Source organism: Bos mutus, chromosome 23 (genome assembly GCF_027580195.1).
Source record: "Bos mutus isolate GX-2022 chromosome 23, NWIPB_WYAK_1.1, whole genome shotgun sequence".
NCBI classification, from domain to species: Eukaryota; Metazoa; Chordata; class Mammalia; order Artiodactyla; family Bovidae; genus Bos; species Bos mutus.
In genome coordinates, this window is record NC_091639.1 from 13,193,894 (window position 1) to 13,219,383 (window position 25,490).

At 40.4% G+C, this 25,490-nt stretch overlaps 1 protein-coding gene across 2 annotated transcripts in view; it reads left to right on the forward strand.

Moving 5' to 3' along the window:
- Positions 1 to 25,490, forward strand: part of RNF144B (ring finger protein 144B) — a 158,102-nt gene that overhangs the window by 104,009 nt on the left and 28,603 nt on the right. For both annotated transcript variants that reach the window (XM_070361049.1, XM_070361048.1), the window contains exons 3-4: positions 5,196 to 5,300; positions 19,585 to 19,645. In XM_070361049.1, the coding sequence (XP_070217150.1) occupies positions 5,196 to 5,300; positions 19,585 to 19,645 (166 nt within the window). The remainder of the gene's footprint in view (positions 1 to 5,195; positions 5,301 to 19,584; positions 19,646 to 25,490) is intronic.

Consider the following 25,490-nt stretch of genomic DNA (forward strand, 5'->3'; position numbering starts at 1 on the left):
GACTTTTGAATTCGGAAAGATACCATCTTGAGTTTACTAACAATTTAAGTTAATAGCATCTAACAAAGAAAGCTTTATTCTCAGATCCTGTGCAGACATCGTAGTCTGAACCAAAGTAAGCAGAATCCTGGCTTCAGTAAGAGCTGTTATTTACAACACATTTGAGACATTGTGATGTAATTGTGTCCTGAGGCTGAGAAGCGTTAGTCTCCATTTTATTAAATATCCATTTTAGTGTACAGCCTTGTACCAGCAAAGATAAAAAGCAAAACAGATACTTACTCAAGGCCAGTCTAGATTTTGGCCTTAAAGACTTTCCCCTTATCACCTCCTTTCCCAGCCATCGCTGAGCAAGGGATGGGAAACCCTAGGTCAATACGTCACCAGTTCAGCTTCAAGCCATGTGGGCTGCCAGCTCTCCTTTGCCTTCAGAACCCCAGCCCCTGCATCTAGAGGTGTCCAGGGTCCTGGTGGTCAATTTAAACTTTCAATTAATGGCTCGTCTTACCCCTTTTCTCGCAACCAAACCTATTATCCTCTTACCTCCCCTGCCCATCCTCTTGGAGTCGCATCTCTCTTTTTTAAAAAAATCAATTTATCTATTTATTTTTGACTGTGCTGGGTCTTCATTGATAGCCTTCACTAGTTACGGCTAGCAGGGGCTGCTCTCCAGTTGCAGAGCTCGGGCTTCTCACTGCGGTTGCTTCTCTTTTTGCACAGCATGGGCTCTAGAACACAGGCTGGGTAGTTGTGGCCCACAAGCTTCGTTGCCCTGCAGCACGTGAGATCTTCCCAGACCAGGGATCGAACCTGTGTCCCCAGCTTTGGCAGGCAAATTCTTAACTGCTGGACCACCAGGGAAGTCTGGGGGTTGCATGCCTTCTGAGACTTTGATTTCTGCGTGCCTGCCTAGAGTTTAGAGACATCTATTCCATTGTCTTCTTTACATTTGCTGCCTCTCTCAGTTTTCATGTATTTTTTTCTCATGGAGGACTCTCCACTTCCCTGAGAGTAGGTTAGGCAGGTGGTACTGTCCCATTTTATAATTGTGAGTGCTGCAGTGAGAGAGGTTAATGACTTGCCCAAAATGCAGAGGAGACTTTAGAGCTGGTACTTCAGTCTTAAAAATTCAAATTCAATTCCATCAACCAAATTCATGGTCGTGCTTTTTTTCTTAGAAGAAAAATCTTTAAGGTACAACCTAGTGACACAGAACAATTGTACAGTGTATGTGTGTATGTATATATTATACATACACACACACACATGCATACTGTAATTCTGGTGGTGGATACATAGCTTTGTCTGAATGTTGTAGCTCTTATGCCATGTCTACCTGATAGATGAGAATACCTCATGAAGAATGCCCTTTGATAAATTGGAAAATAGCATCCTTGAAAGGGACCTAGAAGAAACCCCTTTATGGAAAGACTACATAATTCGTAGACTTTCAGGGTTGAAACAGACAGGTCATCTGGCTCAACAGATATTTGATGGTTAAATCCTTGATTAAATCTCATCTGAGTCCTTGAGTGCTGTGGAATGATTTTGAGGAACAATCCTTATTGTTACACATGCTCTTAACGGCCTGAAAATGCTTCTATGTTCTATCAAACTAAGTGAAACATTGATGCTTTCAAAGGAGAAATCGTTTCTTTCTTGTGTCATCAAGATTTTTGAAAAGTTCAATTTTTGAAACATTTTCACTTAGGATATATTAGCTCTTATGAAAATTGCCTATTTAGACTTCTGTTTAATGCCAATGTTTAATGGCATGTGATTTTTTTAAATGTGACTAAATAATAATATTTTCTTTTTTCCGTTTTTCTGTTTTTATTTACAAACTCGATTCCATTTCTCCCAGAATTGTTAACCATTTTACGTAGGTATGGTTTGTGTAACATGCACAGGGGTTCATGTGATTGCTTTTGGTTCTTTTGTGCTTTAGCCAGAGGTAGTAAAGAAGAGAGGGAGGGTTTGAGATTAAATTTTAGTGAAAGCTAATGTAAGACATATCATGAACCTAAGGTCCTTGAAAATTCAGTAGAGCTGGTTGTTTCCCTCTCTGCCTTCAGTAGAAACACCCTTAGTGATGGAGTGTTGTGTGCCTGTGCTGTAGCATCACTTTGCAATTTGCACTTACAAAGTTCTATCTTGAACCACTATTTCTCATAATTTTTTTTAAAGGGATCGTATACTTACAGCCTGTAGTCAGTGTACACAGTTCTAACTTCTCTCCTCGAAGCATGGGTCAGAGAATTTTTTTTAAAGGGATCGTATACTTACAGCCTGTAGTCAGTGTACACAGTTCTAACTTCTCTCCTCGAAGCATGGGTCAGAGAATATCATGGCCAGGAGAGACTTCATGGGAAGCTTCAAAATTCATTGGTTTGTATATTGTGGTTGCAGCCTTCCTACCTTAGCAAATAGAGCATCCATTATAAAGTCTTGGGATAGCTTAGATTTCAGTTTTACAAATTTACAATAAAAGTTGAAATGAGTTTTTTTTTTTGCTTTTAAAGATACACATAGTCTCTTCAGTTCCTATTTTCAGTCTTGTCTATAGATGCAAATAGTTCAACAGAGAGAATTGAATAGAGGTGTGTGTTCTGTTGTAAATGTCTGCTCTGTTTATGGAACTTCTCTACCACAAGTGGTTTAACTGTTTCCTGAAGGGAGCAGAGAAATAATAATCTCACAAGACTAAAAGATTAACATTTCTCCACAAAGTTACTGGAAGTCTGAGACTAGGTGACTGAGTGAGTGAAAGTTGCTCAGTCATGTCCGGCTCTTTGCGACTCCATGGACTACATAGTCCATGGAATTCTCCAGGCCCGAATACTGGAGTGAGTAGCCGTTCCCTTCTCCAGGGAATCTTCCCAACCCAGGGATCGAACCCAGGTCTCCACATTGCAAGTGGATTCTTTACCAGCTGAGCCACCAGGGAAGCCCAAGAGTACTGGAGTGGGTAGCCTATCTCATCTCCATTGGATCTTCCCAACCCAGAAATCGAACTGGGATCTCCTTCATTGCAGGTGGATTCTTTACAGCTGAGACCAAGACCACGTGAAATGCAGTAAAAATGTGACTAAATATTCTGCAGTTTGCGTATTTCCAAAGGGCTTCCATGTACAAAATTCTGGGTTTGTGTGTATGAGTGTTTTAAACCCTGGGAAGTAGCCATAATAGGTATTATTATCCCCATTTTAAAAATGAAGGGAGTGTCAGAATTTGAGAGAGTAGCATAAAAACATATACATTACCATATGTAAAATATGTAACACGTAACAGATGTGAAATAGCAGTGGGAAGTTGCTGTATGTCGCAGAGGGCTCGAAGGGGTGCTCTGTGACAACCTCGAGGGGTGAGATGAGATGGGGGGTGGGAGGGGAGGTTCATGATAGAAGTGACATGTATATACCTGTGTCTGATTTTTGCTGATGTATGGCAGAAACACTATTGTAAAGCAATTATCTTCCAATTAAACATTTTTTTGTACATGAAGGGAGGCCAGTCTGGGTCATGGTTTAGGTAATGTTCCCATTGTCAGCTGATAGCGTGGCACGGAGGCTAGAGCCCAGGAATTAGGATTTGACGCTCATTGTACCATTCACTTTGTTTTTCTCAGATGTCTTCCCCTTAAGCCTAGAGACCATACATTTTCACTTTCTAGTTCAATTTCAAGTGGCGGCTGGGATCTAGTGGCAGCTGGAAGGTCGAGAGGCCCTCAGAAGCAGAGCTGGGTGGATAAGACTTTGCATCATTTACTCACGTGTCCCTTAGTGTGATGTTATTTCTCTTGAGCCACTTGTATACTCCCTCTTGAGTTTTGCCTGTGCATTGAAATTCTTCCTCATGTTTTCTTGCTACTGCTTTCTTGATCTATTCTTCCTCATACTGGAGCCCATATTTGGCTCAGTAACCCCAAGACCAAGTGAATGTTCACTCTTCTCTTGGGCAAAAAAATGAAAATGAAAATATTATATCGATTATGGTCGATTGTAGGGGAAGAGTGACTTAAGAGGACTCTGCTCTCAGATATTGTCTATTTTCCAATTCATACTAAATCATCTTTTATTCCCCGGTTCATACTAAATCATATGCATTTCCCCATTGTCTTTAAACGTCATTTGAAAGTACTTTTCTTGATTCCTTAGCATTCAGTTGCTTGAATTTAGCATAATTTACTGATGAGTTTTTCTATTTTGGATAATGAGGCTATTTTCTAGTTTCCTCTGTGATAAAAATGATTGACTCCTTGGAGAAGGGAATTTTTAAATATTTAGAGAGTAAAAAATTTGGTTTAAATGGTTTGCCTTAGTCATTAATTCGTTAGTACATTGTAGCAGTAATTTCAACAGATAAATATTAATACATGATTATTTTTCTGAAATAGTAAAGTTGTGATAGTTTTAGATTCAGATGGGGAAAACGCATAAAGATGGTCAATGAAAGGAAAAGACTTCACAATTATGTCATTAGGATTTATTTACTAGTTACGCTTTTACTAGTGACATGTTTGTCCTTCATGTTGTATTACTTCTCTCTGAGTTTCTTATTTCCTATGTAATTTTTTTTTTCTCAGATTCTACTCAAACCCCCTCCATTTTAGCATCTGCCAAGGCCCACAGTTCTTGGAGGGTCTCATTTGAGGGTCTCAATTTGAGGGTCTCAAATTGTCTTTAACATTTCCTTTTCCAGGTGTATTTGCTTCTGAGAGTATTTGTGGATAAGCCAGTGCCTTAATCTTATTTTAATTCTATTTGGTGAGCTTGACATGAATTCTACTTCTGGGCAAATTTTGAGAGAGAGGACCACTGGGTAAAAATGGAGATAGGAAATTATATGAGTTTTTTTTCTTTTTGAAGTACAGAGAAGGCCTTTGCCATTAATGCAAGAGAGTGTTTCTCCTTTTCCCAGTCTATGGTGAATAAAATGTGTGAGCATACAGGAATTTGACTTGTTACCTTGGATAAACTCAATATTCTTAGGATGAAGTCATACATAATTAATTACCTGTCTCTGCGTTCTTTCCAGAGTGATGGCACTTAGTATTCACACTCATGATAACTTTGGTTTCCTGAGTGCAGGAGCCCCAGGACTGCCAATTAAGGAAGAAGAGGCAGTGGCAGTTATATAACCTTGGGGCTTCTGTAATGTGGTGGGTAATTGTCTTTTTTCTTCTTAACTTCCAGTGTCTGAAACAGTACATGCAGCTGGCAATCCGAGAAGGATGTGGGTCTCCCATCACTTGCCCGGACATGGTGTGCCTAAACCATGGGACCTTGCAGGAAGCTGAGGTATGGATGGGTGCTCTGATCTTCCCCTTTTCCCTGTTGACATGATTTCCTGGGATCTTGGCTCTTTATGTACGTCTCTACCAGGGAGTCCAGAAACAAAATACAGGGGTTAACTTTTTAAAGGAGTACTTTATTGTTACATACCTTGGATTCTTTATGGAGGCTGTTAAAGCTGTTATTTACTTTGGTTCTATTTATAAATGCCCCCTGAGTGTTGAAGAAGTTCTAGAATAGGCCAAGGGGCTAGGTGAGCTTTGGAGGCTGAATAGTCAGTGGCCTGGGGATTTTTTAATACTTCAAAGATAAACAGATGACTGAAAGATAAACAGATGACTGATTAGCCTGGGTTGGAGCTTTGGAGGCTGAAAGATATTTTTAAATTCAAAGATAAACAGATGACTGATTCTGTTAAAGATAACGTAGCCTGATTCTGCAGAGGTAGCCTGGGTTGGACCATTTCTAAAGAGCAGAGAAAGGCCTTTCTTTCAGTGTTTACCAGGCATAGAAATGTATTTTTTGAGTGAGTTCTTCTCACTGTGACATGTCTCTTTGTTTTTTCAATCCCCATTTAATAGCTTGCCCTTAAATCAGCTTTTAACTTTCAGGTTCTGCTCATTTCAAATCTTGTATGCCTTCATGTAGTTGCTTTCTTAGCCAGTATACTATCTAATACTTTCAATAGATTTATAAAACTGAAGCTCAGAGTGTCTAAATAACTTGCTTATTTAGTTATGCAAGGGTTTCTTTTGCATATCTAAAAGGCAAAAGAGTTAGAATTCCAATCCAGTCCTTTCTGACAGATTGCATGGCTTTAAAAGTAGAACTTGGTGGATGAACAGAGTGCAGAGTAAAGGTCTTGATAATTGAAAGTCCAGTAGAGTGCATGTGTGTGTGTAGGTATATATGTACATGTCTGTATGCCTGTGTCTGTACGAAGGTGTGTGTATCCATGTATATACACATGTGCTTTATATATATACAGATGTTCTTTTATACATTTATATCTTTTGTAAGTAAAGCAGTCAGAAAGATGGTATAGACCATTTTTAACCAGTCTGCATCTGGGTGCCCTGTGTTTAGCTTATGAAATACCAAGTAAGTGATACAAGTGAGTGTGAAGTCATTTGAGGGGAAGAATAAAAGGAATGCATATTGGTTTAGAAGTTGTTCATTTTAGGAAAGTCACGAAATAAATGGAATTTTTAAAACAAAGAGGTAGTATTGATTGGGTGAATCCTGTGGTGAAAAATATTAACTTTTGTGTGAAAAATGGGTAGAAGAAAATTAAAAGGGGGAAAGATTTGGTTATCTACCATGAATACTATTGATCTGTGCAACTTGGAAATGGTTTTTAAAAATGAGACCCAGGTTTGCAGGAGCATCTTTCTAGACATGACCATTCCAGGGAACATGCTTCCTTTTTGACTTGCTTCTGTGAGGTCTGACCAGTCAACAGATGTTTATTGAGTGTACAGAGTGCGAGGCTCTTTCCCGGTCAAGATAGAGAGGTGAATAAGATAGTCCCAGTACTGTTCTCCTGGAGCTTCTGACTTCGAAGAGAGACATTCAACAGATAATGAGCCATATAATTAATTATAAGAGCAAAAGGTGTGAGATGGAGCAGGCAGCAGGAGTTATGTCTGCCATGGAATCTTATTTAATGCTTGTGTGTGAAAGCTATTAAAACATAAATGAAGTGACCTTTCTAAACAAGCCTTTGAAATTAATTACAATCTCTTTTCTAGATAAGCCTACATGTGGCTATTTGCCACTAATTAAAATTAAAATTAGAAATTCATTCCTGTGATTGCACTGATCACAATTTAAGTACTCAGTCGCCACATGTGGCTAGTGGCTACCAGGTTGGACAGCACAGAATGGACCATTTCCCTCTTGGCAGAAAGCTCATGACATAGCGGCGTTCTAGACTTTATTTATTTATTTTTCTCTAGACTTTAAATGAATGGTAACCATTAGCCATTGGGCCTTTGGATATCAAATGTTCTGGCTAATGTGTATAGACAAGTGACAGGCCATGGTTTGTCCTAAAAATCTCCAGAACAGAGTCTCACTTTTCTGATTTTCTTAGTACAGACATGCTCTGGTCATCTTCCCCTGTAGTTCTTTTCTCCTTCTTAATCTTGACTTTTCCCGCTATTCACATTCTCATTCACACTTCCCTAGTTCTGATTCCATTTACCCAGCTCTACTTTAAAAACAGTTTTACTTTTAGGCTGCATTAAAAGCAAATAAACCCATAATGGCTCTTAAAAATGACAAAAGGATATCTGAAAAACAGAACAAAAACATACTCCAACCTAAACTATGGTATTTCTTATATTCTCCAAAGTCTGTTTCCCATTAGATGAGTAAGAGACACTCTGGGGCATTGAAGGACCATTTCTGTACTCATAGGTCATGCTAAGAGCCTGCCTGAAGATGGGCATGAATTGCAGTAGTCAACTGTTCTTAACCAACTTGCCACTATTTTTTTTCCCCCAGAATAAAAAACAAATGCAGTGCTGGTGATTGTCTCTCATTTTTGAGTTGAGAAATGATGCGATTATAACGGAGTTATTGGTGGCTTCATCAGTTTATATGGGGTGACTCTTTTCAAAGCAAATACCTCACACACATGAACTTGGGCTACACCGTCTCCCTTTCTGACTTGCTTGACATCATACTTTGCTCATATACAGTTGTTATTATAATACATAGTTCTTAATCTGTATATTATTGAGTCTATCACAGTGGTACATCCAGATTATGCTTCTCTGGATTCTGTCTCTGTGACTACTTTTCCTATCATTAAAACACACACACACACTTATTTTTATAGGTAACACATAAATATACTTTGCTTGTTAAGAATAATTCTGGTTAAGGCTGAGGTTCCCTTTGTGATGCTCTGTTTGTATTACAATACATGATCCTTCACTGTTCATTTTCTTATAAAATGCATGGAAGTATAAAATTTTTCCTCCTTAAAGGACACCAGGAATTTAAGTTCTTTCCTCTGAACGCTTTCCTATGTAGGTCTAGCTCACAGAGTTGACTCTGCTTCATATTTGTGTCTCCTGCAAGCTTTAATGCTTCCAAATTGGCTCAGCTGTGGCTCTTTGCCTTCACTTCAATTTATCAGGAGTAGCTTCATCAGCAAAGGATTCAATGCCCAATCCAAAACCTGTTTGCTTATGTAAGACACAGTGGAAAAGGCAGCTCCCCTTCAATGTCATGGAAGCTGGTGGGAGTAGTGACTGGAGAACTTGTGTCCTAGAGGGGCACCCACTGGGAGCCAGGGAAAAGGAAAACTCTCCTCTCTTGTGTCATCTGGTCCTTCCAGCTGTTGCTCAGCAGTGTTTGATCCAGGAATCTTGTCCAACATGGAATTATGAAAGGGCAGGACACAGATGGTTGGTTCTGATAGCATTACTTTAGGCACAGCCTTTGCTTGAAGTTAGTAGCCCTGTTAAAAGGCGGTGACTCACTGAAGCAGTTTCCTTACCGTGTTAGGGCAGTAACATAACCATCACTTACAGGGGAACATGAACCATGTGTCTGGACCATGTCAGATGTGAGCAGCAAGCACATAAATGCCTACCATCACAGGACCTGAGAAGTGGGACTTTCTCCTGTGGCCAGCTGGTGGTGGATGGCTGGGACCAGCTTCTCACCTACCCATCCTCCTTCCAAGTCCGAGGCCACTGGAACAACCCGCCTTTGCTGCTGGTGCTACAGCGTGCACCAGAGGGCGAATGGATGCGACTGTTCTTGTCAAGAACAGGGGAAGGGATTTAGGGTGGGATGCTGGAAAGACTGGGATGGGGGGTGTGGGGGGGGTGCCAAGAAATTTAAAGCTGCGTTTGCAAAATAAACACAGTTTTTACTCATGAAAGTGAAAGTGTTAGTCGCTCAGTCATGTCTGACTCTTTGTGACCCCATGAACTATAGTCCGTCAGGCTCCTCTGTCTATGGAATTCTCCAGGCAAGAATAGTGTAGTGGGTTGCCATTCCCTTTTCCAAAGTATCTTCTTGACCCAGGGTTTGAACTTGGGTCTCCTGCTTTATAGGTGGATTCTTTACCATCTGAGCCACCAGGGAAGCCCCTTAGTTTTTCCTCATATCACATGTTTATTTAGGGTAGTTTTGGTAAGTGAAGTGAAAGTCGCTGAGTTGTGTCCAAGTCTTTGTGACCCCGTGGGCTATACAGTTCATGGAATTCTCCAGGCCGGAATAGCTACCCAGGAGTGGGTAGCTGTTCCCTTCTCCAGGGGATTTTGCCAACCCAGGGATCGAACCTAGGTCTCCCACATTGCAGGTGGATGCTTTACCAGCTGAGCCACCAGGGAAGCCCAAGAATACTGGAGTGGGTAGCCTATCCCTTCTCCAGCGGATCTTCCTGACCCAGGAATCTAACCGGGTTCTCCTGCATTGCAGTCGGATTCTTTACCAGCTAAGCTAGGCTGCTGGAATTATAAGAGATCCCGTAGTTCCCCCAATCACCCTTTAGCACTGTCTCCACTTGCCCTCTAAGTAATTAATTAATTAGTTAGACTGCGCCAGATCTTGGTGTGGCATCTAGAATCTTTTAATTGTAGCATGTGGGCTCTATTTCCCTGACTCAGGATCGAGCCCAGCCCCCCTTCGCTGGGAGCACAGAGTCTTAGCTGCTAGACCACCAGGGAAGTCTCACCATCTTTTTATTTAACTCTATTTTTCCTCCTGTTATCAAGAGTATGACGCTGGGGCAAATGGCCATATTGCTGCTCCTGCGGTTTTAGGGTCTGAATGGGAAGGGACTGAATGTGTCTGTAACAGTCTTTGGCTGTAATATGTGTCGGCTGAAAAAGAGTAAAACTTTGGGGCAGCACGGGATAAAGAAATCTGCCATGCTGGAGTCAGTAGACACTTTTGAGATTCCAAGCTGACTTTTGTTTTAGAACATATTTAAGGCTTTGTGTTAAAACTGCATGTGAGTGGAGAGTGAGGTTTCTAAGCTTCTTCTTTAACTGAAGGCAAATAAAAGAAGACTCAGCAGTGGTGGAGGGAATGTATCACATGGATGGTTGTGCACGTGGGAACATCCCTTTTACCCATCAGTGGGCTGAGGGCAGGAGGCAGGGCATGACATGGGAAGATGTCCTGAGGCCTTGTTGTTGTTTAGTCTCTAACTTGTGTCCGACTCCTTGCAACACCATGGGCTGTGGCCCACCAGGCTCCCCTGTCCATGGAATTTCCCAGGCAAGGATACTGACCTAGGCATTGGACCTGTGTCTCCTGCACTGGCAGATGGATTCTTTACCACTGAGCCACCAGGGAAGCCCAAGGTATCTGTAGAACAGGTGAAAAAAGAAGACCAAAAGCAGCCCTTTTCTGAGAGATTCCTGGTCCTGGAATGCCAGGTCTCCTCCACCTTTCAGTTCCCCAGTGAGCCCTGCCTTCTGGCTCTAAGACAATGATGCCCTCTTGTTTTCTCAGCTATGATTTGATAGCTGGTTTGAGCTTGGTTTCCCTGGTGGTTCAGTGTAAAGAACCCACCTGCCAATGCAGGAGATGCAGATTTGATCCCCGAGTCGGAAGATCCCCTGGAGAAAGAAATGGCCACCCACTCCGGTATTCTTGCCTGGAAAATCCCATGGACAGAGGAGCCTGGTGTGACACAGTCGATGGGGTCGCAAAGGAATTGAACATGACTTAGTGACGAAACAGCAACAGCAATGAGCTTAGTTTACTACAGTCAGATGAATGGGCAAATGTACCGGTTCTTATTTTCTGGGTTGTGATAGGAAACATTCTCAGTTTCTGTGTTAGTGTGATAGGGCATTTATCACAAGGCCAGTACTATTTCTCTTGTATTTTTTTGCAAGTCACGTGTATGTGTGTGTTAGTTGCTCAGTCGTGTCCAACTCTTGGCAACCCCATGGATTGTAGCTCATAAGGCTCCCCTGTCCCTGGAATTCTCCAGGCAAGAATACTGGAGTGGTTTGCCATTCCTTTCTCCAGGGAAGCTTCCCAACCCTGGGATCGAACCCAGGTCTCCCACATTGTGGGCAGATTCTTTACCCTCTGAGCATAGCTCTTCAAAAATTGCCAAAACCTTAACATGCTGTCATGATCAATTCCATGGTCAGTTCCGTCTCTAGATATACTGATCTTTTGTATTCTGTGTTCAGCCTGTTCCTTTAATTTTTAAAAGCAACATATAAAACTCCTAGAGGAGAACATTGGCAAAACACTCTCTGACATACATCACAGCAGGATCCTCTATGACCCACCTCCCAGAATATTGGAAATAAAAGCAAAAATTAACAAATGGGACCTAATTAACCTTAAAAGCTTCTGCACATCGAAGGAAACTATCAGCAAGGTGAAAAGACAGCCTTCAGAATGGGAGAAAATAATCGCAAATGAAACAACTGACAAACAACTAATCTCAAAAATATACAAGCAACTCCTACAGCTCAACTCCAGAAAAATAAATGATCCAATCAAAAAATGGGCCAAAGAACTAAATAGACATTTCTCCAAAGAAGACATACAGATGGCTAACAAACACATGAAAAGATGCTCAACATCACTCATTATCAGAGAAATGCAAATCAAGACCACTATGAGGTACCATTTCACACTAGTCAGAATGGCTGTGATCCAAAAGTCTACAAATAATAAATGCTGGAGAGGGTGTGGAGAAAAGGGAACCCTCTTACACTGTTGGTGGGAATGCAACCTAATACAGCCACTATGGAGAACAGTGTGGAGATTCCTTAAAAAACTGGAAATAGAACTGCCTTATGATCCAGCAATCCCACTGCTGGGCATACACACTGAGGAAACCAGAGGGGAAAGAGATACGTGTACCCCAATGTTCATCGCAGCACTGTTTATAATAGCCAGGACATGGAAGCAACCTAGATGTCCATCAGCAGATGAATGGATAAGAAAGCTTTGGTACATATACACAATGGAGTATTACTCAGCCATTAAAAAGAATTCATTTGAATCAGTTCTAATGAGGTGGATGAAACTGGAGCCTATTATACAGAGTAAAGTAAGCCAGAAGGAAAAACACCAATATAGTATACTAACGCATATATATGGAATTTAGAAAGATGATAACAATAACCCTGTGTACGAGACAGCAAAAGAGACACTGATGTATAGAACAGTCTTATGGACTCTGTGGGAGAGGGAGAGGGTGGGAAGATTTGGGAGAATGGCATTGAAACATGTATACTATCATGTATGAAACGAGATGCCAATCCAGGTTCGATGCACGATCCTGGATGCTTGGGGCTAGTGCACTGGGACGACCCAGAGGGATGGTATGGGGAGGGAGGAGGGAGGGGGAACACATGTATACCTGTGATGGATTCATTTTGATATTTGGCAAAACTAATACAATTATGTAAAGTTTAAAAATAAAATAAAATTAAAAAAAATAAATAAAAAAATAAAAGCAACAGTACCAGAAGTGTGCTTTAAAGGGTCAAATCTAAGTAAGGTCTGGCCTTTTTTTTCCCCCCCTTCTGTCTTGCCTTTCCAGACCTTGATGGTAGTACATATGTGAAAGCCAGTCCCCAGCTTTTGTGTTTGAACCATTTCACTTTTCCAACTAAAAGACAGTACATATTGTAGGTATCATTATAATGAGAACACATTGCACTCTTAGCAGAAACACTTCTCTGGCTAGCAATCCTGTCTGCCCTCTCTTTTTCTTTAGTCTTTGTAAGGTTTGTGTCAATGTAGGTGGTGATGCTTGCTCAAATATTATGGGATGGGCATAGTTCGTAATGGTACACAAGGCTATGTCTTTTATTTCTGCCATTTGTGGGTGTTAGATCTATCCAGTTAACTTGTATGTATAATAGTTAGAGCACCCCACATATACATATATTCTGAATTCCCTGCTTATGCTCTGCTGTAGGTGGAGGGGATTGGAAAAGTGAAGACTTTCAGCAGAGTAGGAACTGAGGATTTAATAAGTATCCCCAGGCTTATTTTTAACAACAACAACAAAGACAGTGATTCAGGGCTACAGGTAATCAGTAGGTTTTTGCTGTTAATATTCTGGTATTATTGTTTTTGTTCTATTAAAATGAAACTGAATTTGCCTTTTCTTTGAATTAAAATTTTTTTTCTTTTTGGAAGGAATTTCTATAGTGATGAGGAGAAAACGTGGTCTTTCATTCTTGGATAGGAGGAGAGATAAATTTTTGTTTAACAGGTGAAAGTGAGTGAGTGAAGTCGCTCAGTCGTGTCCAACTCTTTGCGACCCCATGGACAGTAGCCAATCAGGCTCCTCCATCCATGGGATTTTCCAGGCAAGAATACTGGAGTGGCTTGTCATTTATTAGTACAAATTCCAAAGGAGAAATAATTAAAAATCACTTTCAGTCAAGTGCAGAATTTTTTTAGTAGTTGGTTTGAGGGGAATGTTCTCTCAGTATTTGAGAGGATACTTAGAAATTTTTGTTTCTGTTGCATGAATATGAGTCCAGTTAGTAGATTAGAACTCATTGAATAAAATAAGTACCATTAGTTCATACTGATCTAAATAAATAAATGAACAAACAAATACATGAGGGATAAGGGACAACCTTTCCTTATAATAGAATTATAATTTATAAATACAGAATGAATGATAAAAATCAAAAATCATTATTAAACGCCACAATAATAATTATAGGCAAGAATTATTTATTTTAAAGTCTTACAGAATTTGTTACAATATTGCTTCTGTTTTATGTTCTGGGTTTTTGGCTGTGAGGCGTGTGGAATCTTAGCTTCCTGACCAGGGATTGAAGCTGCACCCGCCACATTGGAAGCCAAGTCTAAACCCCTGGACCACAAGGGAAGTCCCTAGGCAAGAATTATTGATAAATACAAAAATTAGTAGGAAAACCTATAATGAGAAATGGGATATTTGTAGACTCAAAATATCTCCCTACAAAATACTTGGTGGTTACAAAAAATACAGAAATCCGACAAATCACCTTGCTGTGCTATGCTCAGTCATGTTCAATTCTCTGTGACACTATGGACTGTAGCCCGCCAGGCTCCTTTGTCCATGGAATTCTTCAGGCAAGAATGCTGGAGTGGGTTACCATTTCCTACTCCAGGGTATCCTGACCCAGGGATCGAACCTGGGTCTCCTGCATTACAGGCAGTTTCTTTGCAGTCTAAGCCACCTTGCTGCTGCTGCTGCTAAGTCGCTTCAGTTGTGTCCGACTCTGTGCGAGCCCATAGACAGCAGCCCACCAGGCTCCCCCATCCCGGGGATTCTCCAGGCAAGAATACTGGAGTGGGTTGCCATTTCCTTCTCCAATGCATGAAAGTGAAAAGTGAAAGTGAAGTCGCTCAGTCTTGTCCGACTTATCGACCCCACGGACTGCAGCCTACCAGGCTCCTCCATCCATGGGATTTTCCAGGCAAGAGTACTGGAGTGGGGTGCCATTGCCTTCTCCACTGAGCCACCTTAACCAAATTAAAAAGTTAATATTGACAGTAATGAGACAGGTTGTCCTCATGTATCTCCTGATGGCCCGACATCACTTCTGTGATATTCTTGCTAAAAATGCACAACCTCAGCGTAATCATGAGAAAGAATCAGACAAATCCATGCTGGAGAATATTGTACACAATAAGTGGCCTGAACCCTTCAAACATGTCAAGGTCATGAAAGCCAAAAACATATGGAGAAACCACCATAGATTGGAGAAGGTTAAGGAGGCATGGCAACTAAATGATAGGTGGTATCCTGAATTGGATCTTGGACTGAGAAAAAAGAGATTACTGGGACAATTTGTAAAGTTTGAATATGGCCCTCAGATTATTTTATATCAATGTAAATTTCATTATTTTAATAATTAACTGTGGTTATGTAACTAAGGTGTTCCTGTTAGGAGAAATTGAGGGGAATGACATTTAGGAACCCTATACAAGTTTTTGCAACTTTTTGTAAGTCTAAAGTTATTTTGAAATAAAAAGGTTAAAAAGGAATGTCCTGATATGTCTTTGAATGATTTGGAATTGCTTTGTTCACAGGAAGAGGATAATTGAATACATAACATACCTCATTATAATCTTTTCCATTATTCTCTAGGATTTCTGTTTTGCAATCAATTTTAGTGTCCTTGTGATTTATTTCTTTTTTTAAGCAGTAGTTCCTTAACCTTTAGCCTGATTGAACCTTCAGTAATCATCCTAAACATTTATTTCAATTTTATAATTGTAAAAGACCTTGAGCAGTAGTGACTTTGCTTCAGATTGCAGTGGAACCAGAAATTTAATACTCTGAATCATCTTTTTTTTTTTTTAAACTAAAGTTTATACATACAAAGTTAAGTAAGTCGGAAAGAGAAAAGCAAATACTGTATATTAATGCATGTATGTGGAGTCTAGAAAAATGAGATAGGTGGTCTTATTTGCAAGGCAGAAATAGAGACAGATGTAGAGAACAAACGTATGGGTACCATGGGGGAAGAGGAGGTGAGATGAATTGGGAGAGTGACATATATACTCTGTTGATATTATGCATAAAATAGATAACTAATGAGAACCTGCTGGGTAGCACAGTGAACTCTGCTCAGTGCTCTGTGTTGCTCTAAATGAGATGGAGATCCAAAAAGGCGGGGGGGGGGCGGGTGGTGGTATATGTAAATGTACAGCTGACTCACTTTGCTGTACAGCAGAAACTAACACAACATTGTAAAGCAAGTATACTCTGATAAAAATTAATTTAAAAAGAAAACCAGAAAATGTCAAAGTATATAAAAACATTTCAGAAAATTAGCTCTAATCTGTGAAATCTAACAGACGATAAGATCAAGGAATAGATCTTTTTTTTAACTTATGTGTACATTATTACCTCCTGAGTAATTTAAGTTCCTTGAAGGCAGCTTCTGTATCTCCTTCTTTTGTATCCCAAGCTTCCAGCCAACACTTTACCCATAATAGACTCTAAATGAGTATATAGAGAAGATGTAAGTCCAGGAGGGAGGCTCTGGAGAAGAGAGTGGTGTGTTTTGTGTTAACTTGATTCCAAAAGGATCAAACAGAGTGAGAAATGATGGAACTAACTCTTTGTGATCACAGATTTCAACAGAAAAATTGATTTACTGTGTTAAGGCCTAATTCCATACAAAATTTTGATCTAGAAAACAATAAAATAGGAGCTACAAAGTAGAGGAAGGGACAAAAAAAGCTAGAGACCTCTGACTTCCCTGTTGGCAGTAATGTGTGCTCAGATGAAATTTATCTTTCTAATATAAAATTAAACTTTCATCGCTACCATTGTTGACTTTTTTTACTGAATTAATTTCTGTCATTTTTCTCATTAGAATTTCATCTCTGTCTGAAACATTATCTCATCTCTTGTTTGCTTTGTCTTCCATCAACTCTGTTGGACTTAGCTGTTGTATAAATTGCTTGTTATTGATCAGAATTTTTAGGGGTTGACTTCAGGGGTTTGAAGGTCTTCATCAGTTCAGAATCTGTTTTAGGCGGTAGTGGGGCTTCCCTGGTGGCTCGGTTGGTAAAGAATTGCCTGCAGTGTGGGATACCTGAGTTTAATCCCTGGACTGGGAAGATCCCTTGGAGAAGGGAAGCCTACCCACTCCAGTATTCTGGCCTGGAGAATTCCAAGGACTGTATAATCCATGGGGTCGCAAAGAGTCAGACACGATTGAGCAACTTTCACTTTCACAGGCGGAGTACAAGACTGTCATATAGAATCAAAGACCTTAAGTGGGTTTTGGTAGGGGGTTGTTAAAAATAGGTTTCTAAAATATCACTGAGGTCTCTTGGGTCCAGATGACGTTATTCCCCAAGTACCCTTGGCCCTCAAATTAATGTACAATTAGATTATTTGTCCTCCACCTGCAGTGAATCAGTGACTAAGTCAAGAATTTTACTGATTTCTTAATGTCTCTCTTCACAAGCCTGTACGTTCTGTTTCCAACTCTGCATTTTATTTGAGACGCCTTTGTCTTTCAGGAAAGAGGTCCAGATAGTATTATAACAGATGAGACAATACTGACTTTCAGTATGATAAAAGCCTAACTGAATTTTAAAAAAAATTAGGGTAAAACCAATATCACATAAAATTAACCATAATCAAGCTGCTGCTGCTGCTAAGTCGCTTCAGTCGTGTCCGACTCTGTGCGACCCCATAGACGGCAGCCCAACAGGCTCCCCCGTCCCTGGGATTCTCCAGCCAAGAACGCTGGAGTGGGTTGCCATTTCCTTCTCCAGTGCATGAAAGTCAGAAGTGAAAGTGAAGTTGCTCAGTTGTGTCCGACTCTTAGCGACCCCATGGACTGTAGCCCACCAGGCTCCTCCATCCATGGGATTTTCCAGGCAAGAGTACTGGAGTGGGGTGCCATTGCCTTCTACATAATCAAGCTAATGAGCTTTTATTTAAGGTGCCAGATTGAAAATGCAACGTTTTCCCCCTCCCCATTGGAAAAAAATGTTATAATTAAGTTTATGTTTTACCCGATTTTAGTTGGTACATAGAAGGCTGACGGAGAAGGCAATGGCACCCCACTCCAGTACTCTTGCCTGGAAAATCCCATGGATGGAGGAGCCTGGTAGGCTGCAGTCCATGGGGTCGCTAGGAGTTGGACAAGACTGAGTGACTTCACTTTCACTTTTCACTTTCATGCATTGGAGAAGGAAATGGCAACCCACTCCAGTGTTCTTGCCTGGAGAATCCCAGGGACAGGGGAGCCTGGTGGGCTGCCATCTTATGGGGTCGCACAGAGTCAGACACGACTGAAGTGACTTAGTAGTAGAAGGCTGAACTTGCCTATTTTGTTGTTCTTCATACATTTTAGCTAACTTAGCTTGATTCATTTACAGAATAAACAAATCGATTTTTTTTGTAAGGAGGAGAATTAGATTTTCATTATCTTTTAAAATGTATCATGGTTGTTAAATACCATGTTAGATACCTTATTTTTATTTTATTTTTTATTTTTTTTTAATTTTATTTTATTTTTAAACTTTACGTAATTGTATTAGTTTTGCCAAACATCAAAATGAATCCATCACAGGTATACATGTGCTCCCCCTCCTGAATATACCTTATTTTTAAACTCAGGTTTTCTCAAAGCAGACTGCCATTAGTTGCAAGAGCTTTTATCTAGATAGATTTTATAGCAAAAGTATGTCATGTTTTACAGTTGCAATTTCCAAGGCTAAGGCTATGTGCTTTATCAACTTGATGAATGTCTGAAAACCTAAAGTCCTTTGATTTTTCTCAGTTGTAAGTCTTTTAAGCAATGTCAATATATTTATATGTTGACGTCAGTGGAATTATTATTTTTAGAATGCCAGTTTAAGAGCAGTTTGCTTTTCCTGCATCTGCCTTTGAAATGCAATTTAAAATGATTAATCTGAAATGTCATTTAGTTAGATATGAATCACTGTTATTTATTAGTGCCATCTGAAATGGAAATAGGCGCTTAGCCACAAGAAATATCTTTAGGCATGTCTTCTCTGCCAGGGCATGGATGACAATGAATGATCACCAGAGGCCCGTGAAGTGATGTTCGTCAAAAGAAATGGTGTTTCTATTGCTTAGAAAGTACTATTCCCTAGCTGATGAATGAAGTTATGTTATTCCTGAGGCAGTATCTGCCTGATCTTAAAGTTTTAAAGCTAGAATTATAATCTTTTTTTCTTTTTTCATAGAAACCCCAGCTACTTCCTGCATTTGAATCATCAGGCTTTATTTAAAGAATGGTGCTCAGTAGGTTAAGATGAAAATCTTTTAAAAATGTATTAAGTGAAGACAGAAAAGGAGCATTGTTTCTATATGTGCACAGATAATTTGCAAAGTCCAAACGTTTGGTTGTCTAGTCTTGTTTGTTGTTGTTTAGCCCCTAAGTTGTGTCTGACTCTTTTGCCACCCCATGGACTGTAGCCCACCAGGCTCCTTGGTCCCTGGGGATTTCTCAGGCAAGACTACTGGAGTGGGTTGCCAATTCCCACTAGTCTCGATTCTGATAAAAGAACGGAAGATGATCACTGAGTTCTGTCACTGATGCCTTGAGCAGGGAATCCTAACCATGGCTGAGGATTGGGGATGACTTGGGAACTGCTGCTTCTGTTTAACTGCATGAACAGTATAAGGAAAATGAAATTTGCAGATAGCTGGTATAGAGAAGATACAGTAAACCAGATAAGAAAAAGGGATTGTAAAAAGACGGGTAACTTGGGGCTCCCTGATGAAAGTAAGGAAAGAAGTGACATCTCATCTTTTGAATATCTCTGGTTTCAGATTGCCTGTTTGGTACCTGTGGATCAGTTTCAGCTTTATCAGCGGTTAAAATTTGAACGAGGTATGTACATGCTCTTCTTTTCATCCTGATGGTGGATGTGGTTTTACGTGTGTCCTCTTTACACTAACCTGTGTGTAAGATTAAGGCAGCTGTGAGCTGTCAGCAAAGCCACAGGGTACTCAGAAAAAGGCAAACTGTAATTGCAACATAAAATTTTAACTTTCTCAACCACAGCCAGAAAAAAATGCAGACTAGCAGGAAATGGAACTTTGCTTATGTTGCTTGTTGTATAGTTTTAATTGGGCTTATGTGAGAGAAATTCTGCAAAAGTTAAATACTTTCGCAATAATAGTATGACAAATAGAAGTGAAGTGAAAGTCACTCAGTCGTGTCCGACTCTTTGCAACCCCATGGTTGATACAGTCCCTGGAATTCCCCAGGCCAGAATACTGGAGTGAGTAGCCTTTCCCTTCTCCAGGGGATCTTCCCAACCCAGGGATCAAACCCAGGTCTCCTGCATTGCAGGCGGATTCTTTACCAACTGAGCCACAAGGGAAGCCCATGACAAATAGAAAGTGACCCTCAAAATGAGTTTTACCACCACTTTCCCTAATCCACCCAAACATTTTCACTGCTCATTGTGATATCCACTGCCCTTCTGATTATACTTGTAATCATAGCCAGTGACTGAGTATATCATTCTAATGCTATTTGCAATTGCGTGCTAAGTCAGTTCAGTCGGGTCCGACTCTTTTGCGGCCCTATGGACTAGAGCCGCCAGGCTCCTCTGTCTATGGGGATTCTCCAGGCAAGGATACTGGAGTGGGTTGCCTTGCCCTCCTCCAGGGGATCTTCTTAACCCAGGGATTGAACCCATGTTTCTTATTGTCCCCTGCACTGGCAGGCAGGTTCTTTACCACCAGTACTGCCTGAGGAGCCCTGCTATTTACAATGTATTGGACTAATTTTCTTTCTGATCTTAGACTTGGGGTAATTTATATAGCTTTTCTATTTGTATTACCTTTTTATCTGTAGGAATCATTTTTTGGGGGGGGTGGTGGTGTGTTTTTCCATATCTGAGAAGTAGGAGAAGATTGTTTTCCCTGGGACTCACAGGACCTGTGTAATCTCATCAATTATGTAAAATAAACTCTAACATGAACATCCAGTTTTCCTGATTGCTAGCTTTTGAATCTGGATTAATAAAGTCCAGAGGTAAGACAGTAAGGAAAGAAGTGAACTATTTTTTTTTAATGTGCCAGTAAATTTGGTGAACACAATTTATCTCATTTAATTTTTGCAATTACCCTGATGGAAAATTGTTACATGAAAACAGAAAGAGCATAAAGGGGGTAAGGATAGGAACATTTGCAGGAGAATCACAGGATGGCATTCACTGCCTTTGACCAATGTTTGGTTCAATCTCATAGGCTTATTTTTCTCAGCAAGCCAAAAGCAGATTCATCTTTCATGGGTACGTCATTTAACGAAATGTGTAAGACTGGTATATTAAGGTGGAATTTAATTATTAAACAATTCTTGGGCTGCATTGCTTTGTGTTGCACTTTTGCCCTCTTTTGTATGCTCATGTTCAGTCGTGTCTGACTCTTTGTGACCCTGTGGACTCTATAGCCCACCAGGCTCCTCTGTCCATGGGATTTCCCAGGCAAGAATACTGGAGGGGGTTGCCCCACTTTCTCCTCCAGGGGATCTTCCTAACCCAGGGATCGAACCTGCATCTTCTGCATTGACAGGTTGATTCTTTACCATTGAGCCAGTAAAGAACATAATTTATGAAGCAACAGAGTGGGGAGTGTTTTCAGTTCAAGTGAGACTATTCCATCATAAAAATTTACATGCTAAAGCAAAATGCTGTCCTTATTCCCAGAGGCAATAACAAGGGATGTTTTATAGGATATTTGCTAATCTAATTGTTATAAAATTCTGAAAGAGATGGGAATACCAGACCACCTGACCTGCCTCTTGAGAAACCTATATGCAGGTCAGGAAGCAACAGTTAGAATTGGACATGGAATGACAGACTGGTTCCAAATCAGGAAAGGAGTACGTCAAGGCTGTATATTGTCACCCTGATTATTTAACCTATATGCAGAGTACATCATGAGAAACGCTGGGCTGGAAGAAGCACAAGCTGGAATCAAGATTGCCGGGAGAAATATCAATAACCTCAGATATGCAGATGACACCACCCTTAGGGCAGAAAGTGAAGAGGAACTAAAAAGCCTCTTGATGCAAGTGAAAGAGGAGAGTGAAAAAGTTGTCTTAAAGCTCAACATTCAGAAAACGAAGATCATGGCATCTGGTCCCATCACTTCATGGAAAATAGATGGGGAAACAATGGAAACAGCTTCAGACTATTTTTTTGGGCTCCAAAATCACTGCAGATGGTGATTGCAGCCATGAAATTAAAAGATGCTTACTCCTTGAAAGGAAAGTTATGACCAACCTAGATAGCATATTGAAAAGCAGAGACATTACTTTGCCAACAAAGGTCTGTCTAGTCAAGGCTATGGTTTTTCCTGTGGTCATGTATGGATGTGAGAGTTGGACTATAAAGAAAGCTTAGCGCCGAAGAATTGATGCTTTTGAACTGTGGTGTTGGAGAAGACTCTTGAGAGTCCCTTGGACTGCAAGGAGATCCAACCAGTCCATTCTAAAGGAGATCAGTCCTGGGTGTTCATTGGAAGGACTGATGCTAAAGCTGAAACTCCATTACTTTGGCCACCTCATGCAAAGAGTTGACTCATTGGAAAAGACCCTGATGCTGGGAGGGATTAGGGGCAGGAGGAGAAGGGGACGACAGAGGATGAGATGGGTGGATGGCATCACCGACTAGATGGACATGAGTTTGAGTGAACTCCAGGAGTTGGTGATGGACAGGGAGGCCTGGTGAGCTGCGATTCATGGGGTCGCAAAGAGTCGGTCACGACTTAGCGACTGAACTGAATTGATATAAAAACTTTGCAGTCTCAAAACAACTTATAGGAAGATGCAAATAGGATATTGTGGAACATGCTGTCAGAACCAGCAGAATCAGATGAACTTTAGGTTTAATGGATAAAGATATAGAATGATACACTGTCTATACTGTCCTGTGTGGATTCCGAGCTAACCAGAGGAATTAATGATGGGATAGTTTATATATCAGCCCTCCCTAATCCATCCACATGGGCTGGTTAGATTGAGCATTGCAGCATCACATGCTGATTAATGGTGTCAAACATCTGCTCTGACATTGTCTCACTTTATCCCAATATCCTCCACTACATAAATACATTACTGCTGGAATAAAGGCATTCACCTCGTGGATGGATGTGGCTGGTAGCCAGTGCCATGATTGGAGGGCTCTTACCTAGAGAAAGTCTAAGGAGGTAGGTTGCATTTTCAGACTTCTTAAATGGTGAGACCCGTCAGTCTCACCAGTCCCATTCAGTGATCAGGGCTCAGCCTGTCTGTAGGATTCCCTTGTTCCCGATGTACCTCTCCTCCTCCATGACCGTCACCTCTCCCCCTACCCACTTCCCCATCAGTCAGTAGCAGGCCTTATTCCTCATTGTTTACAAACATTGTTTTAGATAAAATGTCTTTTTTTGTGATTTATTAGACAAATTCTAATAGTACCAGGCATTAAAGCTTTCTGTAAGTCGGTTCTTACGGATGAATATAAATTTTTAGTGCATTCTAAAAATAGTGTGAATGCTGGCTCCACCCCTTACTAGACTGTGTAACCTTGATTTCTGTACCTCATTTTTTTTAATCTATAAAATGGGATAATAATGGTCCCCATACCATGGGTTTGAGATGAGGATTAAATGAATTAAGAAAATTGGAGGGATTGAGACTTGCCTGGGACCATACAGGTGTGTCTCAGCTTCCTCGTCTATAAAATTTTTTGAATTGGGTAATTAAAAAAAGTTTTTTATTTTATTTTTTGGCTGTGTGGCATGTGGGCTCTTAGATCCTGGACCAGGGATAAACCCATGTCCCCTGCTTTGGAAGCATGGAGCCTAAACCACTGGACTACTAGAGAAGTCCCTATACTTTTTATTGGAGTTAAAAACATCATTAAATTTACCATTTCACCCATTTTAGGTGTGTAATTCAATGGCATTAAGAATATTTACAATGTTGTACAGCCATCACCACCATCCACTTGCAAAACTTTGATCATCCCAGGCAGAAGAAACCCTGTAATATCTAAACAGTAACTTCCTTCCCCACTTCTCCCAGCCCCTGATAACCTCTAATCTACTTTCCGTTCTGTGAATTTGCCCAGTCTAGATACTTTGTGTAAGTGGGATCACACAATATTTTCCTTTTGTGTCTGGCTTATCTCCATCCACGTTGTAGCATGTATCAGAACTTCATGTCTTTTTATGGTTGAATAATGTCCCATTGTGTATACCTACCACTTTTTGTGTATCTCTTCATCTGTTGATGGACACTTGGGTTGTTTCTACTTTTTGGCTGTTGTGAATCATGCTGCGTGAACATTGGAGCACAAATACCTGTTCAAGCCCCTGCTTTCCATTCTTATGGGTATATGGCTAGCAGTGGAATTGCCAGGTCATAGGGCAAGTTAGGAACTGCCAAACTGTAAAACTCTGTAGTTTAATTAGACATTTATTAACATTAAATTAACTGGTGGAAAGTAAAACTCATTGGCTGGACTCTTGAGACAGAATTGGAGAGATTGTTTTTACTCTGAAAAAAATGTAGAATCAGATTAGAGACATCTTTATCTTAGTAAGAAAAATTATCATCTGTTTTGTCCAATTTTTATTGACTGCCAATGCAAAGAATTGACTCATTGGAAAAGACCCTGATGCTGGGGAAGATTGAAGGCAGGAGAAGGGGACAACAGAGGATGAGATGGTTGGATGGCATCACTGACTCGATGGACATGAGTTTGAACAAATTCTGGGAGTTGGTGATGGACAGGGAGGCCTGTTGTGCTGCATTCCTTGGGGTCTCAAAAAGTCGGACATGACTGAACAACTGAACTAACTGACCAAGTTCTTTTTTTAGTTTTAACTTGTCATCCAGTATTTTAATTTTCTTTTACCTTATGTTACATATATGATTAGCTTGTCTTTTGTGTCTTTGTTGTCACGTGCGTCTTTGTGGGGGAAATCTTTTGAATAGGAATGGTCCCTAGTCGTCACTTTTTCCACAAAGCAGAGAAACGTCACTTGGCATTGATGGATTATTCTGTGGATCCGCTTTCCATCCATCTGTGATTTTTCCATTGGCTACTTCTGTGTTTCTGGGTTTTCTTTTCTGTGTCTGTCTTCCAATATTAACAAAGAAAAGGGAACACTAAGTTTGGCATGTGTTAGTGATTATTGCTTTACTTTCTACTGGTTCTCAAAGCATATGTCTGATTAAACTAGAATTTTGTTTGTCTCTTGTTTCCATAACTTACTTTTTCAAGTTAGTTTTTTTTTGAAAGCTGGGTTAAGATTATCCATCTCTAGTCCTTAAGCATTTTTTTCCCCCTAATTTTTGTGACCCTTTTTACTTACTGTAATTGCTAGTTGCTTCAATTTCTTGGTAGGTGAATGTGTCTATTCTTGATATTTGCATTATCATAGACTGGTTACAGGGGGTTTCCCTGTTGACTCAATGGTAAAGAATCTGCCTGCCAATACAGGAGACATGGGTTCCATCCCTGGGTCAGGTAGATCCCCTGGAGAAGTAAATGGCAACCCACTCCAGCATTCTTGCCTGGGAAATCCCATGGACGGAGGAGCCCGGCAGGATACACAGTCCATGGGGTGCCAAAGAGTCGGACATGAATTAACTTAGCCACTGAACAACAACAAAGAGTGGTTACAAACTCTTACAAATGGTTTAAGTGCCATTGTTCTCCGTCTTTTTTTTT